This window comes from Filobasidium floriforme (genome assembly GCF_021052385.1).
Source record: "Filobasidium floriforme strain CBS 6241 chromosome Unknown HD553scaffold_11, whole genome shotgun sequence".
Classification (NCBI taxonomy): domain Eukaryota; kingdom Fungi; phylum Basidiomycota; class Tremellomycetes; order Filobasidiales; family Filobasidiaceae; genus Filobasidium; species Filobasidium floriforme.
The window spans coordinates 759,919-776,403 of NW_025763632.1; the positions used below are offsets into that span (position 1 = coordinate 759,919).

Below are 16,485 nucleotides of genomic sequence, written 5' to 3' on the forward strand. Positions count from 1 at the left end.
CAAGGTATCCACCATGCGTGATATCTCGGCCACGTGCAAAATCCCCCGATCACCGTTGATCGCTCTCTGTATGACTCTTCCTGAGCTTCCTGCTTCCTGATCTGTATCGAGTGAAACCGCATCGAAGAATCGAGTTGTGGGCGCGGAGCTACATTTCCTCCGCGCTATGAGGCCGTTGCCGCAAACGGTAAAAGTCCCGAGCCAAGAGACGGGCTTGTCAAGCGCAAGCGATTGATAATATGGCCGTCTCAGGGACGGGCAACGGGACGTTCGGACGATAATCCATGGTCAAACTTGTTTCAAAGGCGAGAATGTTGAACCTGATGTTCAGATCGAACATCTGTTCTATCGATGTGCATCTGTTCCATCGATGTGCAACAACGCTGTAAAGTCGGCGATGGCGCACGGAGATTCGAGACATACCGGAACGACCGATTGGGGGTGTTGCTGTTGCTGCTGCTGTACCGGGAGGTCATGCAGAACCTGGACCATATGAAGATGTCCATCCACAAATCTGACCACTTTGTCAACCTTTATTGTGGTTGTTCCGCATTGTGGTATTGTGAGGTATATGAGAAGAGAATTCAGAATGCGTGGAGGGGTGTATGAGTGATCTGCGGGATGTCGAGGCACTTCGCCGATGAATGACTTCTAATTCGCAGTTCATTCAACGCGATCAGCATCTGACGCTGCAATGAGTCCATCACGCAACCCTGATGCAGTGTCGCCTCTGCTTGCCATGGTATATTTCATTGCATCCTCTTTTTGAACACCCTTACAACGCCCATACCGATCTCGAGATCGCCTCGAAAGTCGCCTTGTCCAACTGTCCGGCGGCCCGGCCAACAGCGAGAAAGTCGACCAACAACCGGTCCTCGTATCCTGCCAGGATACCTTGCTCCATCACGTCCTGCGCGTCATTCCAGCCCTTGAGACCCCTGACGCTGGCACCTGACCCGAAGGTCAATTGCCGGCGTTCTCCCATGAGATCGTCCGGCCCGTTTAAGACGCCTATCGTCTCGCTCAGGCAGCGTACCATGACAGCATAAGGATGTGCCGTGGCTCGACTGAGCAAGTGGATACTAGTGCTGAGGACAGAGAGTACGCCTACGGTCTCGCGCAGACGTGCCCGAGCGGGAAGGGACGCCACAAAGGCAAAATTGTAGAGGCAAAATGCCAGCTTGACTTGCACGTCCAGCATGGGCGGATAGTGCAACAACATCTTGGCGTCCTGCTCGTCGAACGCGAGATATTTGAGGCACGTCATAAAGACCTCCACGATAGTGTCAGCGTCTAATTGACGCAAGACCCTTCGATTGGGGTCGGAGCAAGACGTCTGCGTGAGGATCTCGAGCGCTAATACGGCCTTGTCGGGCATGTCCAGAGGATCCGCAGGTCCGCGGAACAGGCGATCACTGATCAGATCCGTCTGCGACCCTTTCAAATGCGATAGTGCAAGCTCGACCATGAGGCCGACCGCGTCCAGAGGTAGAACCCTCAGGTTTAAGCTGGAAGATAGGCCGTGAAAGACATCGAGAACGTCTTCCCGTATGCGAAGATGATCGGCCTGTTTGAACATGGCCGGTCCCTCGTTCTGGCTCCATACCGGCGAGACTGGTAGTGTCAGGCGCGGGTCGCAAACTCGAATCATGATCTCGACAACGCGTGCGTGCCGAGTCATGATGGTGTAATTATCCGCCATCAGCGAGAAATTTCGGAGTAAGCTGACCACCAGCAGGACAACCTCGACGCGACGGGATAAGTGGCTCTGGTCGGCGTCTGCGCGGCTGTAATCCTCCACTTGGGCTGATACGAGCAGGTCCTTATGTGGGGTCTTCCGGTTTTCGGTCATATCCAAAGGTCCTCTTGTCGTGGAAGAGATCGCCTGAACCTTTTCCGCCCAGTCCTTCCACCCGTCCTCCCCAAAGGCTTCGTCCTCGACAAGATCGACAAGGTCGTCGAGCAGATCGCCGCAGTGACCTAGCCCCAAACCACCTTTATCATCCCCCTTGCCTGGCATCGAAAGCATTCCGAGAACGGTCAAAGCGTAGGACAGCTCGGAAGGTATTCGCGAACGTATGCTCATCGACAGGGCTTCGATGTCGACCCTTCCCAAGTCCTCCACCATCAGCGCTTCCCGTGCCAGAGCGTTATCTCGATGTGCAAGCGCCAAGGCCTCGACGTCCCAACCACCATGAGCGTCCACCATGCGGCTGAGCGGTCTGTATTCGATCTTGTATCGTATCCGTTTCGGCAGCGGTTCGGGGGTCTTCTCGCGAGGTTTTGCCAAGTCGGACAGCTGAAGTGAATATCAAATTGAAGGATTAGACCGGTTAGATGCTGCCCTCATGCACATTGAGCTTACCTTTCGCTTGAGACCTAAACATCAAGCGGACGACATTCGTTTCAGCTTACATTGATTTTAAAGCGGCGGATTCGCACTCACCTGTCGCTTCTTCCTGACCATTCGAACCCGGTCCGCCTGAAGACCCGTTGAAGCCATTCACAGACACGCCGCTACCGCTACCACTAGGACCGCTTTCCTGATTCGAGCGAATCGACAAGGTCGGACTGGGAACCCCCTGTAGCATGGCTTTCGTCTGGGCTTGCAGAAGCATACGTTGTCGATGAGCCAACATTTCCCCTTCAGGTCGACTTGAACCTAGAGAAGAACTTGGTCCCATCTGCGACACTGTGGAACCGGCTCTGGAAGCCGGTCGAGATGATGATCCGGCCTGAGCCGCGTTTGCAGGCGTTTGATCGAGCTTGGCCGTCTCTTCGATGTCCTTCGCTGAAGACTCGGGTATTCCTGATGCCGAGTCATGCACCTGCTCGCTTGGATTATCCGAACCAGGTGGAAGATCACGTTTGGAATCGCCATCGACGTTTATCGGCTGGTTGGATTTCGATGGATCCCGGTCGTCGGTCGAGCCGACATTCCCGCTAGGTCCCGTTGAGACATCGCCTGCCTGTTGTGCCTGTTGCGAACGTCCCAACTGCTGCTGCTGCTGCATCTTGGCAGCCTGTGCTGCCTGAGCCGCCTGACCGATCCGCGATTGCTCTTCAAAATCGCGCAATACGGTCTCGTAGATGTTCAACAGCATCTCGCCAGGGATCGTTGTTGTCCTCGTCATCTGGAACTGCTGAGCTGAGCCTTGCGAGTTCCCGGAGAGTAAAGTCCATGGACTGGGCAAGAACGGTGGGAAGCCCCATGAGGCAGCCAATTTGGTCCAGCCGTCGATGGCTGCGACCTAGAAATGAGCAAACATCAAGTATCCTCAGACACATTTCCTTCCGATTTGGGAGACATGCATGCCCTCACTTTAGCACATCCTCCCATCTGCACGACAGTAAAATATAGCCTGAAGATGTCGACCTTCTTCCCGAAAACGTCTATCGCCCCTGCAGGCGTGGGCGTGGAGCCAGGAACCTCCGGGTCCGCCGGCTCGTACACAAACAGATTCGGCGGAGTAGGAATATTCCTTGCCGTTACAAATTGCCGAAGGGTATGTAAGAAATGGGCGGCGAACGCAGCCTGGTTTGGGTTCGTGGGACGTCGCTGTGGTTGTTGTTGTGGTTGCTGTGGTTGCTGTGATTGCTGCTGCTGCTGCTGCTGCTGCTGCTGCTGTTGTGAGCCCATCTCGTTGTTCGCTGATAAAGGTGTTCCTGATGCGTTATCTAATGACCGTATGCCGACCTACTGAGCAAAAAACACCTCGACCTGTCCAAGCGGAACCTCGACTCACCAGGAACACCTTGCTGCGCGTCCACCTTCGCCTCCGCCCCATTTCCAACGTTCTCCGTCCCGTTCGTACCTTGCCCGGCCTGAGCTTGAACCTGCTGATCGTGTCCACCCTTCTCGCCATTGACTTCCGTGATCAACGCCGGGCTGCTCCCCGCGCCCATAGTCGCATCAAGCGGACTATTCGCAACCGCGCTCCCATTCATTGCCATTCCAGCCGCTCCGAGCGGGTTGGAAATCGGATTATATCCAGGTGATCCCGCCATCATAGGCTGTTGGCTTCCCGAAGCGCTACTTCGTCTGTTCTGACTTTCTCTTAGAGCTTGCATCTGTTTTTGTATCGAGTCAAGCTCAGCATCCCTCGTCCCATTCTGACCCAATCTTGACGACATCGCAATCTACCAGGGAAGAAAGGCAGCAGGATAGGTCGACTCACTTGTCTCCTGATAGCCTCCATATCCATCCCAGCCGGCAACCTGCCCAATCCATCGAAGTGCGGTCCACTTCCACTTCCATTGCCGACCAGACCTACTCCCGCTCCAGGTCCTCCAAGGGCAAGCGTGTTCCCAGCGGGACTCTTCACGACCGAAGCCAACGCGGCATGCAGATCACCCCTATCAGACCCGGAGAGCTGACGAGGTCGGAAAGAAGGGACGTCGGATGGTCGGTTCGTCGAGTCTGATTCGGCTAAGAACACGAACAAGCCGGATCTCCCAGTCAGTAAAGGTTTGGCAAGGGAAACGTTTTGACGAGCCGACCACGAGGCTTACCAGGCGTCCCCCCGAGAGGCTGTTCGTTGAGCTGAGGTGTCTGATTTTGACCTTGACCGACCGCCTGGTCCGTCACACCTAACGATGTCGGTCCAGGTTGGAACGACATCGTCCCACTCTTCGGTGTCGACGCCCCATTCTCGACCGCCTGTACCAGAGTGGTCGAGTTCGGAGTGCCAGATTGAGATCCAGACTTCTGCGCTGATACCGACTCTGCGGGAGAGACGACCGGTGCCAGCGCTGATTCCGGTATGGAAGGTACTCCTACGTTCGAGCTTTGTTCGGCGTGTTGCCCGTTCTGAACCGTAGGTGTCCCACCCCCAGAACTCGGGTTTGATTGTTGATTCGGGTTCGGATTCGGATTGAGGTTGGCTAGAGCTTGACTACCCGCCTGGGCATTCGCATTCATCGCCATTCCCATCGGGCCAAGACCGGGTCCAGCACCAGGACCGGGTCCAGCACCAGGCCTTTCACCTGCCGACTCTCCCTGCCGCACCCCAGGCGCAGCCCCATTCATGTTCGCGTTCATGTTCATGTTCGCAGACCTCGCCTGGAAAGCCGCTTGAGCCTGAGCGGCCTGCCGTAAGAACTGTTGCAGCTGTCCATGAGTCTGCGGAGGTTGGATCCTGAACCGAGCGTAGAATTGAGCTTGCAAGGCGGGTGGGAGAGGAGAGTCCGGGTGGGGAGGTTGACGGGGTGTATTTGTGTTTGCGTTCGCATTGATGTTGTTAGGATCTGGATGTGACTGTGCTTGTGATTGTGCTTGTATATGTGTTTGTGGTTGAGGGGAAGATGCAAAGGTGGGTGTAGAGTTCGGGTTCGAGTTGTATGCGACATCTTGAGGGAGAGGAGGATTTGTCGACTGAGACTGAGTGGGCGGCAGTGATGATGGTGCAGCTATTGATGGTGGTTGCGAAGATGATATCGACGGAGGATTGGTATCGGCAACATCACCGGCCGAAGTGCTCAAAGGACGCAGGTCCGGTTGGTTCGATGTCTGGGACGCTGTCGCTATTGATCCATCTTGTGGCCTGTTCGCGATGACCTCCTCGACGTGACCGTTCGACTGCCCATCAACGGGTCCTGGCTGCTGAAGATCCATGTCCATGAATCTCTCTATCACTAGATCTCCAATGCACCGGAACCCCCGGACGACAAACGACTCTGAAGCTGTTTGACGGAGATGAGCGGGTGATCGACCCGGAGAAGAAGGGTAAGGATTGGTGTGAGAGGAGCGTAAGCAGCTGATGGCTGATGGAGCCTATTCTTGCTGCTCGGCGGGCGTCGTCATGCAGCCAAGTGATATTTAGCCGACCGACCCGGTGCGAGATCGGGGACTGTCAGGGGGAGGGTTTGTTGGTGGGGCACGTGGGTTGCGGGGATGGGGTTCCAGAGGAGGGAGAGAGGATTGTTGTCACTCTGCACTGCACACTGCGATCAGAACGGAACAGACGAGAACCGAGGTGCTCTGATGGCTGATGGTCGGATGGTCGACCTATCCCAAGGAAATCTCGCTCAAACGGGAAAGTCGCAAGACGCGTAGCTTACGCGAACCTTGGGAACTTGGACAAAAGCGTTTTTATCGCTGTATTCCATGAACCGTTTGATAGTCACAAACAAAGCAAACAACGATCACATGTAATGATTCGGTACAAGGTGTTCCATATCCCACGACCACGCACACGCACGCACACAACAAACACACGCAATCAAAACCAAGTCATCGAATTTCCGCTCAGTGGGCCTTCACCCATCCTCCCCCTCCTTGCAGAGTAAGGAGTCCGAGCTCGAACCTCTCACGTCCCAGACGGACCGAGTCGTGTTCCTCCAACACCCCCGATTCCAGACCCTGTTCTCTCCGTCCCCGTACCCAGTCGCTTTTCAAGAAGACAAGATCCCCGATACTCCCCGCAGACACGATCACTCGACCTCTCCACCCGAACGACCTTGCCGAACTTTGACGACACACGACCGAGATTTTTTTGTTTATGTGATGTCCGCCTGATTCATATACCGATCCGAGAGACGATTTCCGGTGTTCGTGCCTTTTGTGGAGACCCGAACACCTCGAATTCTCGATTCAGCTGTTACTCGAGCGACTTCCCCCGAGTAGAGAAAGCGAGGACGTTCTTCTCCCTGTTGTCTCCCTTGCCCGGTCGAACCTCGCAAATCCTCCCCTGACCGCAGCTCGTTTGGCTTGTATGACCCTCCGATCAGAGTACCGACAGGAAGACCCGGATACCAGGGTTCCACTCCCCAAAAGGGAGTCGAACCACACGGACCGCCCAGGACTTCCCCCCGAACCCCGACCGAAAAAGCCAGACCAACCGAACCACGGCCAAAAAGATGACCTACAGAATCCTCCCGGAGTCGAAAGACGAAAAAGACCGCCACCTTCCTTCCCTCTCGTTCATCTTTATCGTTTTTCAGGCGATGGTGACTGGGGAAGACGGGTAGGACCACTACCCCGTATTATCCGTCCAACATTTCACGCAGTCTCGCCGTTGGTCTTGTCGACGAGCGCGCTTGGCTTTTTTACCTAGACGTTTTTGTATGGTTGTTTTTGTCCGCTCGTCCTTTACGACGCCTGGATATCCTCGTTGGTTTCCGCTCCAGGTGAAACTGGGTAGAAGAGGAAAAGGGTCGTCTATTTCCGAGCGCCCGTCCTCTCCCGGAACGACGACGCTCTTTCTCCGAAGAGACCGAGAGACGACATCCAAGAGGAGGACGTATGTTGTCTTCTGTTCGTCCTGCCTTACAACTCCGGGAACAATCAAACCTCCCTGTCCTTCCCAGCCACGTAACGTCTCTCCGCCTTTTCAGCAAGGAACCGTCATGCGACCGGTAAGATCGGGCGAATGACCCTTTTTTTTGGTTCCCACTCCGTCCATGATGTACTTTGGACAAGAGTCGTGCTAAAGGACACCTCGCTCCCGCCTTTTTGCAATGGGGATGCTACGGGAGGGGCTACTCGGTGCGTCCATCGTCCGTTGACAAGGTCCGTATCGTTCGAAAAGGAAGAAGGAAGATGCTGAAGAAGACCGTTGAAGTAGAACCTCGTAATCAAGAAGAGGGAAAGGGATAGGGAAGAAGAGAGGGTCTAGATGCGGGTGTCTCACACCTTTTACTAGCTTTGGGCATCATTGCGGAGATGACTTGATGATACGTGTGTGTTTTTGTGCGTGTGTGTGCGTGCGGAACAAGAGAGGTGGATCAAGGGTCGGAAGAAACGATGGAACAGAATGAGGATGTCTGCAATTGTAAAAAAAGGGCAATCAGACGACAAGAAGGGAAATGGCCGCCTCGTTCGCACTCACAGATGAAAGAGAGGAGAGCCTCCGATACGTCTGATATCAGGCAAGCTACAGGGCCGACTCGAAGCAGGAGCTCCCCATAAGGTCACGACATCTGCATCGACGATCCGCGAACCAGCAAGGAAGCCAGCGGCGAGCTGAATCGGCGGCGGACAGCCGTCTTCATCTCCATGACATGGCATACCAGTAGCAATCCGCGTTATCCCGACCCGGTTCACCAACAGCGATCCAGACTGATATGGTGCTGATAGCAGTTTGGTTATCGAAATCGAAGAATTCCGGTTGCAGCTGACCTGATTGTGGCTGAGATCGAGCGTGGTCGAAGGATGAAGAGCAGGTAGACCCCTAGATGAGCTGTTGACTCGGGACGAGCTTCCACTCATCCGTATCCCTTGCTTACCATGGCAGACAGATGGCTTGTCCATTTGATCGCCGTCGAAGCGGGCTGATGACTGCTGATGTCGATTGACCGACTGATCGACTGATGAGGTCGAGGTCGGGAGTCGAAGTGGTGTCGCGATTGTGTGATAAGAACAGCGAACCACGAGCCATTTTCCTTGCTGACGTGTCAATTCTTCGTCCTTCGGTTTCCCGTCTGAAACGCGTTTCAACCCAAGATTGTGACGACCTGCCCCATAGTGTCGCAACAGACAGCTCGAGTGGCCTGTTCTCACATGGGAAGTCGAGCCTTAACAGGTTTCATTCTCAACGGCTTGCGCTGTCTTCTTGCACTGTCAAGAGGCGTACCAATGGCCTTCACAGAACAACGCCACGACGAGCCGAGAACGGAACCGACGAAGCGAGATCGCGATGATCCGGTAGTCTTTTCGACAACGTTTGAGGAAGATATGCACTACCCAGAAGATGAATGTCGACAACCAGAGAAAACCCACTTGAATCATATCCGACAAACATGGACACCCAATCACTCGCCAGCCAGAGCAGCAGCACAGGGCGTACAGCAACAAAGTACTATAGCCTCGCTGTTGGAAGTACCGATTAGCAAGGATGAACACGCCCTTACTATCATGAATAGCGCCCTGCTTCTCGACATTGCCCCTCGTGCTCACACAAAGCCGGCACCCCATAAGCGAGGCAAGAAGCTATACACCCACCCGGATCTGCCTCTTTCTCATTTCAAGTTTTTCAAGGTAAGCGAGGCGAGACTTGAACTACTTCGTAAAATTACATCGTGGTGGTCAGGATGAACGTGACTATGTTACGATCCTATTTGTAAGTGGAACATGGCCTAGAAGTTGCCGGTTCATTTTGTCTGGAAGGGCAGTCAGCAGGAGCAAACGCGTTGAATTGCGAACTAGGAGCTCATCCGTTCTCGATGTGGGTGGCGACGTTCATATTGAGTGCTGACCCGGTATATAAGTGTTGACGAACGGCCCACGCAGAAAACGATGATCAAGGACGCAGCCGAAGATAAGATCCTCAAGGCACCTCCAATCGCATACACCGGTACATCTAATCAACGCTCTTCAAGTCTCCTCCCGCTTTGAGTTTAAGAGCGGGTCGTCAAATGTGAGTCGCACAGTCAATCCGATGCCAACTTGTATCTTGCGACGCGGACAAGCGCCAACGACGACCGATGCGATACCGTAAGGTAGGCAATGCACCTATTCTTCCATCGAAGGATAAGCATCCCGGACACCGTTCTCCTCGCCCCACTCTGCTCGCTGTCAATGGGGATTAATGGGGATCTCATGTCGCTCGATTCTCAACAAGGCCTTCAAGTCTGACAAGCGGCCATTCAAAGTTAGATATATTCCTTTTTAGGGTGGATAGATGATGGAGATTGACTGTACCTATCGGCTGCCACAGCCCTAAGCCTTGCCCGACTTGTTCATCCTTCGAAGCTCGACCTGTTCAATTCCATCGTCCACATCTTCGTCCGCATTGAACTCGAGATTCCTACAAGAAGATTGACGTCTGAGCTTGCGGACAAACCTGCATTCGCACATTCGGGTCGGATCGGCTTCTGGGTCCGATGCAATAGCTCCAGATGACTTTTATGTCGTAGCAGGAACAAAAGGTCTGCGAGGCTCAAGACGATCAAGCGGGACCAGGTAAATGGATGTGTCATCGATGAGGGCCATATCAAGTGCTGCCGTAGTACTATTTCATCATTCATCTTGGCGGCTGATGATGTCGACAATGCTAATTATGTGCTCTCGGGTTGCGAGAGGATATCCATGCGCTCTCAAGCCAAATGATCTCTCGGGGAGTCGGTTTTGTGTGAGACGAGCGATCTCAATGATATTTCTGGTCAAAGATGAGACCAGCAACGTTGCCTTGCTTCTGAATGTCGAGCCAAGATGGCCGACTCTCGACCACGCACAAACTCAGAAGCACTCAGAACAACGCCACAGGAGAAAGACTGGGGCACGCCACGACGGATGACAGGTTCCTTCTGGATGTCCCAATCGCTAACCTAGATGATCGACTGCCGTCTCGTTATAGAACTTGTGTAAGAGGCGCATCATGGATTCGTCTTTCATTTCGTAAAGTCGCCGCGTCGAGTACAGAGTGGTATGGTGTTGTATAGAGGTGTGCGGGGAGCTCTGGCTCGTTCCGAGTTTCTCGTTGTTTCATTGCTTAAACGCTTCGACTTTCGCGTTGCTTTATTGCCTAAACGCTTCGCCCCTCATACAGAAGCCGATATACAACTGCACGAGCACCCTGATCCACAGACAATCAATGAGAGTCAAACACGTCCCTTCTGATTCAGATTCGGCCATTCAGCGCATACATCACTCACGATAACAAGACCATGCAACTGAACCTCCAGCGAGTGCAAGCGCAGCATTGACCCTTGGCGGCTTTGTCGAGTAGTTCGTGCCGTAGACATGCCATATACCAGAAAACCGTGAAACCGACTTCATGGCTGAAGATTAGCCTCACAATACAGTATCTTGCACGCGTTGTGGTACAGCTTCATGCGAAGCCGAATTGAAACGTACCCCAGAATTGGAGCAGTAAACACCAAATGACGGTCCAACCGCACTTGTTGCAGAGGTCCATGATGTTGCTTATAGCGAGGATCTCCGAGAAGATCTGGAGGATCCAGGCGGATGTCCACCATCTCTGAAGCTGATCGTCGGTGATACTGGGAGAGGCGGGCGGCGATTCGACATCGGTCTTGGTCGATTGGAGAGCATGTTCTTCGTCAACCCTGCCTTGAGACATGGGCGAAGCGGGAGGTTTGATGTAGTATACTTTTCGGAAAAAGTCCTTGAAGCGGACTATGGGAGACATTTTGGAGTATAGTGGATGAGTACAGGGTGCGACCTTTGCGCTGGGATCAACATGGTTGGCTTGAGATTCGGGGACATCGATAGCTTTTATATGTACTAGTAAACCGGGCGGGGGGTGATTCAACCCGCCTGCGCCCACCAGATGCTAGGATTCTCGGGAAAGCCTGATGTGGCGCTGGCGGAACTGGAAGGCCACGCCAAAGTTGCTCGAGCCGATCTCGATGCTTACGAGCAGGACAAAGAGGCGAGGAAGGCCGCTCAAAGGATCGACAGTGACGAAAAGAAGCATCTGCAGCACGAGCGTCAGAAAGCGTTCAAACGCGTCTATACCAGGAAGAAAGCGGCGGAGAGGAGAGCCGAGAGGCTAAACGGTGGTGAGAACTTGGGGGTTAGGGACGAGAACGACGGCGACGGTGATGATGCGCAAGGAAGCGAGATGGCCGACGATGAGCTGGTTGCCTTGACCGATGAGATGGAGGAGGACGATAGGCCGATTATGGGGACGAAGAGCGGAGAGTGAACCCATGGGTTATTATTAATGAGTGAGTCTCCTTTGAAGCATGGCCGGCCGCACGAGTACGAATGAGATAGCTCATATCTGTGTACCAGTCTTATTGCTACGCTTCACGCTCATTGTTACGGCGGAAGTCGCTAATGGGCGATAGATCCTAAGTCGTAAGGCGTAGGGTGCTTATAGGTAGATCGCAGGTAGTCGGGAGAATGTCGCAAGTTCGCTTAGATGAAGCGGGTTCGGATAAAGGGTACGAATCCAGAGATATATGGATAAGGAAGTGATCACTCGGTGTGAGGTACCGGATTCGGTCTAAGGTGAAACGATGAAGCGTAGATACTTAGCGACGTCCTTGAGTTGTAACCTCTCCGCAACACGTCTTGAAGATGTTGTAACAAGTCAGATAGGCGTGTATTGAATGTGATATCGGAACTTGACCTCTAACTATTACAGAGCGTCCTCTATCGAATTCGGTCAAGTTCCTCTAGCTATTTATATGGAGACGAGTACGGAGACGAGGCTGGCGAACACTGAAAAGACCCAAGAGAAAAGAATGGCGAGAGATGGCGAAACTGGAAGAACGAGATGGCGAACAGACGAATCCTGTCGAGAGCAGCCGGATTCGGTAGAGGAGGCGAGTTTGAGTTCTCATTTGTCCCTAGGTACGTCGAGTAAGGTTGTCGAGGTCCTGAGTAGAATGTCGTGTACCTCTAGGTCCCTGTACCTGTTTGTGATATGTGTCGGGAAGGTTTGTTGTTTCGGTGAATGGTGAAGGCGAATGGTAGGGGCGACCGAATCTGCTCCGAGGGAATCGGATTCGCCTCGTCGAGCCGGACTTAGGTGTATGCTGATGTCCGTAGATCGAGCCTGTGTGTCGGTAGTCGACTCACGTGATGATCCCGTAACAGTATATCCCCCTCCGGAATGGCGCGCCCCGAGCCATTGTGTTTCAAGTATTGATCGCATCAATTTGTTTGATGATTGTCTACGACGCGTTTGTTTTGATTTGATGGCGACCGATTTTTTCCATTTCGCTAAGGTCCATCGACTCGCGTCGAGTGGGGGGTATAAGCCGGATCCGTTTCGATTGAAGCGAATTATGTCCCTCCTTTCTCGAAGATACTCAACGATGCCGTCTCCTGACGTATCTCCCAAGATTGAGGAACGCTCGACTCTTTCTCGAGCCTCGACCGTAACTCCAGGAGACTCGGCGTCTCGTTCGTGCGATTCGAGTCGATTCGGTTCCTTTGCGTAAACTGATCCAATTCCGCTTTGTGTATAGAAGTCAACCAGGTCTTTTCCGGAGGAATTTTTGATTTCGAAGAACTCCGCAATATGGACGACACGGACGAGGTCGACCAGAACCTGGCCTCGAATATAAGGGGGCTGTCGGTGACCCGATCGGGGTTGGAAGGTAAGCAGATTCGGTTCCGAAAGGCGGTTTCGTTTCGCTGAACTTGTTGGGTTTTTCGCAGGTGGTGAACCGGCTCGTCGGGAAGGGCTCTACGGGGAAGCTCGTAGGCCGACTGGACGCCCGGTATCGGGCGAGGACGTTGCCATGACCGGGCAACCTTTAGATTCGGTCGACGAGGAACCGGTTGCGGGGCCGAGTGCGGGTGAGTAAAGCGAATCTGCTTGGATTCTGAATCGATAATTCGTAACCTGATACTATGTCTATTCTTGCTCGATTGTAGCTGTCGTGTCGCCGCCCAGGACTCCTCGAGGAAGGTCGATTCAGCGGAGTCGACAAGGACGACACAGCGCGAGGTCGAGTCGAGGGAGAGGAGCCGCCTCGGCGGGTGCGAGGGTCGATGTCGAGAACATCGATTTGGGGGGTGCTCTTGTGCGCCAACGGTCGGTGAGCCCGGAACCCGGTAAGCGTTTTTTGTTTGGTTTCTACCGGATCCGGTTCGACGAAGCTAATTTGGATAATCGCGTTCCAGCTCGGCCCATCGACTTCGAGGGCGTACAGCCAACTCGGCGAACGGGTGCAGCGCCCGCCAACTTCTTTGACGACCTGTCGGAGAAGAAGAAGAAGAAGAAGAAGGTGGTGACGTCCGAGGATGAGGATTCGGACTACCGCGACAGCGATGTACCGGGTGAGTCGCCCGACGCGTCTCCAGGGTCAGCGTACGAACGGCAGATCGAGAGTCGCTATCAAAGGGCGTTCGGGACTCCTGAAGTTGCTGGTTCGTACTCGGTACCCGTCGATCGAACTCGCTTCGCTGAACCAGATTTGCTTGATTTTAGCCGAAAGCGAGGGGGCCGATTCGATCATCGACATTGGGGACGAGAGCGTGATCAACATCGGCACGGTCGGCACTGAGGGAGACGAGTTGGCGTCGACCCCTGAGCCCGAGTGGTGGGATAGTGAGTAATATTCGTATTGTTTAAGCGAAATCGTTTGCTTCGAGCTAATCCGCTTTGTAGCCCACGCTGGTATCGTCAACGCTACCGACCAAGAGATCATCGATCACGAGGCGAGGCCCGGCGAGCCTCCTTTCTCGACTCGAGTTGGGACGGCCAGCGAGGTGAAGACCAGGAGGACGGTGGTAAGCTCGTTTCGCTTGCGTTTAAGCGGATTCGGCTAAATCTTGTTCGTTTCGGTAGTTGCAATCACGTCGCCTAGCTCGCGCCCAAGCCAAGGAGGGTATCGTGAACGACCCTAAGTGCGAGGACTGCGAGGGCCTCGGGGACGAGGGGTTGAGTTGGGGATGTATCTCCAAAAGGTCTGGGACCTTGAAGGGTTGTGCGGAGTGCACTGGTCGGCGAAACAAGTGTTCGCTTGCCGGACAGCCGATTCCGGAACCTCCCGGCCGAGTCCCCAGCCCCGACACCGCGGCTGCTGCGAATGCAGCACAACCGACTACTCCTCCGGCGACGAGTAGTCTGCTTCCTCGAGCTCGATGGGAAGCCCAGATGGTGAGTCGAATTTGTTTCAACGAACCGAATCTGTTTTAACGCAACCGAATTTGGCAGCAATCGGCCAGAGACCGTATTCAGGTCTACGCCGACATGCTCGAAGATGCGGGCATCAAGAAGGGTCTCTCGAAGGCCTTGGAAGACCTCGACAAGGTCCGGGAGGCGATCGCGGCGGAAGGTGACGCGGCCTTCAAGAGGGTTATCAACCCGTTGCCGGCGCCCACGCCCAAGAAGAGGAAGACCGGAGTCGTATCGACTCCGAAGGATTCGAAGAAGTCGGGGGGTAAGTCGACTCCGAAGGGCAAGGGGAAGCAGAAGGAAACGGATCCGGACGAGGACGAGGAAGAGGAAGAGAATGGTGGTCGCCCGCCGAAGCGAGCCAAGAAGGATTGAAGCGGTTCCGCTTCGTTTATAATTTGTTTTTGGGTTTTGTATTTTCTTTCAATCCGAGTCGTTTGATACGATGAATCCTATGCCAGTGAGAAGTCAGAGACGAGATCCAGAAGAGTTCAGAATATATGTTTATCCGTATCTCGGTCCAGCCGGGATCGGTTCGATGAAGCGGATTCGGGAAAGCTACGCTTCCCAACCCGGAGGCTTTGGCTTAGTCGGGAACCGAACATGGAACTCCTCTTGTGCCTCTGCTGTATTGTTGAGGTCTTCGAGGGGTACCCAATCTTGTCCTTCGGGTCCCGAGTATCCTTTCCATTTGATTAAGTACGCGAATTGGCGTCTCCTGATCCTGCTGTCGATAATCTCTTCGACCTCATACTCGTCATCGTGCGGAGATTCAACAATTGGTCCAGGAGTCTGTACTCGTCCATCAAATGGATTCTCGTAATGTGGTTCCAACATGTCGATGTGGAAGACGTTGTGAACCTTGAGTGTGGCCGGCAAGCGGATCCGGTACGCATGAGACGAAATCGCTTCAATGATTTCGTAGGGACCGTATCGCTTGTGATCCAGCTTCTTGGTAGGTCGTTTGGTTGCGATGTATTTCGATGAAACATAGACCTTCGATCCTACTGTGAATTCGGGAGGGTTTTGGTGTTTCTGGTCGAAATACTTGGCAGCTCTTTCGTTAGCTGCAGTCATCTGTACTCGCATCTGTTCCCAAACTTCTTTCATATCCCTGGCTTCGATTCTTGCGACGAGAGATTCAGCCCTGTGTTTGTCGAGACTGACGTCGAATCGTGGTTCGTAGCCAAAGGTTGCCATGAAAGGAGAAATACCGGTAGCACTATGCTTCGCGTTGTTGCAAACGAATTCGGCTAAGGGAAGCAGATTCGCCCAGTTATCTTGGTGGTAACTGCTATAGTGCCGAAGGAATCCCTCGAGAGACTGGTTGACCCGTTCAGTAGCTCCGTCACTCTGAGGGTGGTAGGCTGTAGTCAGGTCGCTCGAGATATCGAGGAGCGCGGTAAATTCTTTCCAGAATTTCGAAGTGAATTTGCTTCCCCGATCCGAAACGATCCTGTCGGGCAACCCATACTGCGTAAAGACCTCTTTGAGGAAGATCTTGGCTAAGTCCTTAGCTGTAGAGGTTGTCGTAGTAGGGACGAACTTGACTCGCTTGGTGAATCGGTCGGTAATTACCAGTATCGAGTTGAATCCTTCCGAATTTGGTAGTTCTTCCACGTGATCCATGGAAAGATCCGAATTCGGTTTAAACGGAACCGAAAGTGACTTCAATAAGCCATAAGGCTTGTGTCGATTGGTACGATCTCGCTGGCACACCTCGCAAGATGCGACGTAAACCTTCACGAAGCTGCTCAAATCGTTCCAGTAGTAATCCCTTGAGATAAGTTCGATAGTTCGTTCTCTCCCGGGATGTCCAGCCAGCGAAGCATCGTGTCGTGCCTTTAGTACCAAGAGCTTGATCTCCTCGCAGTCGGGGACGTAGATAGCGTCCTTGTACTTGAGGATACCGTTCTTGGTCCAGGACCAGATTTGTTCGTCCGAA

The 16,485-nt window shown here is 53.5% G+C and overlaps 2 protein-coding genes across 2 annotated transcripts; both read right to left on the bottom strand.

Moving 5' to 3' along the window:
• Positions 1–699: 699 nt before the first annotated feature.
• HD553DRAFT_311748 (uncharacterized protein) lies at positions 700–5,936 on the bottom strand. The gene is made up of 7 exons (XM_046180011.1): positions 4,513–5,936; positions 4,179–4,429; positions 3,747–4,071; positions 3,323–3,678; positions 2,447–3,251; positions 2,366–2,379; positions 700–2,299 (listed from the first exon to the last, which is right to left on the bottom strand). The coding sequence occupies exons 1-7, from the start codon at positions 5,618–5,620 to the stop codon at positions 776–778; spliced, it is 4,383 nt and encodes a 1,460-aa protein (XP_046036687.1). The 5' UTR covers positions 5,621–5,936; the 3' UTR covers positions 700–775.
• A 4,370-nt stretch (positions 5,937–10,306) lies between these two features.
• Positions 10,307–11,116, bottom strand: HD553DRAFT_335429 (uncharacterized protein). Its single transcript, XM_046182192.1, has 3 exons — positions 10,796–11,116; positions 10,594–10,711; positions 10,307–10,514 (listed from the first exon to the last, which is right to left on the bottom strand). Exons 1-3 carry the CDS (start codon positions 11,088–11,090, stop codon positions 10,457–10,459), a joined length of 471 nt encoding a protein of 156 aa, XP_046036688.1. The 5' UTR covers positions 11,091–11,116; the 3' UTR covers positions 10,307–10,456.
• Positions 11,117–16,485: the final 5,369 nt, after the last annotated feature.

Bases quoted from the DNA above. Each gene is read 5' to 3' on its own strand.
- HD553DRAFT_311748 (XM_046180011.1), bottom strand. From the start codon at position 5,620: ATGGACATGGATCTTCAGCAGCCAGGACCCGTTGATGGGCAGTCGAAC. The intron at 4,430-4,512 runs GTAAGCCTCGTG...TCGTGTTCTTAG, and splicing joins GCCTCTCGGGGGGACGCCTG to CCGAATCAGACTCGACGAAC. The intron at 3,252-3,322 runs GTGAGGGCATGC...GCTCATTTCTAG, and splicing joins AGATGGGAGGATGTGCTAAA to GTCGCAGCCATCGACGGCTG.
- HD553DRAFT_335429 (XM_046182192.1), bottom strand. From the start codon at position 11,090: ATGTCTCCCATAGTCCGCTTCAAGGACTTTTTCCGAAAAGTATACTAC. The intron at 10,712-10,795 runs GTACGTTTCAAT...TCAGCCATGAAG, and splicing joins TTTACTGCTCCAATTCTGGG to TCGGTTTCACGGTTTTCTGG. The intron at 10,515-10,593 runs GTGAGTGATGTA...TCTGTGGATCAG, and splicing joins AGTTGCATGGTCTTGTTATC to GGTGCTCGTGCAGTTGTATA.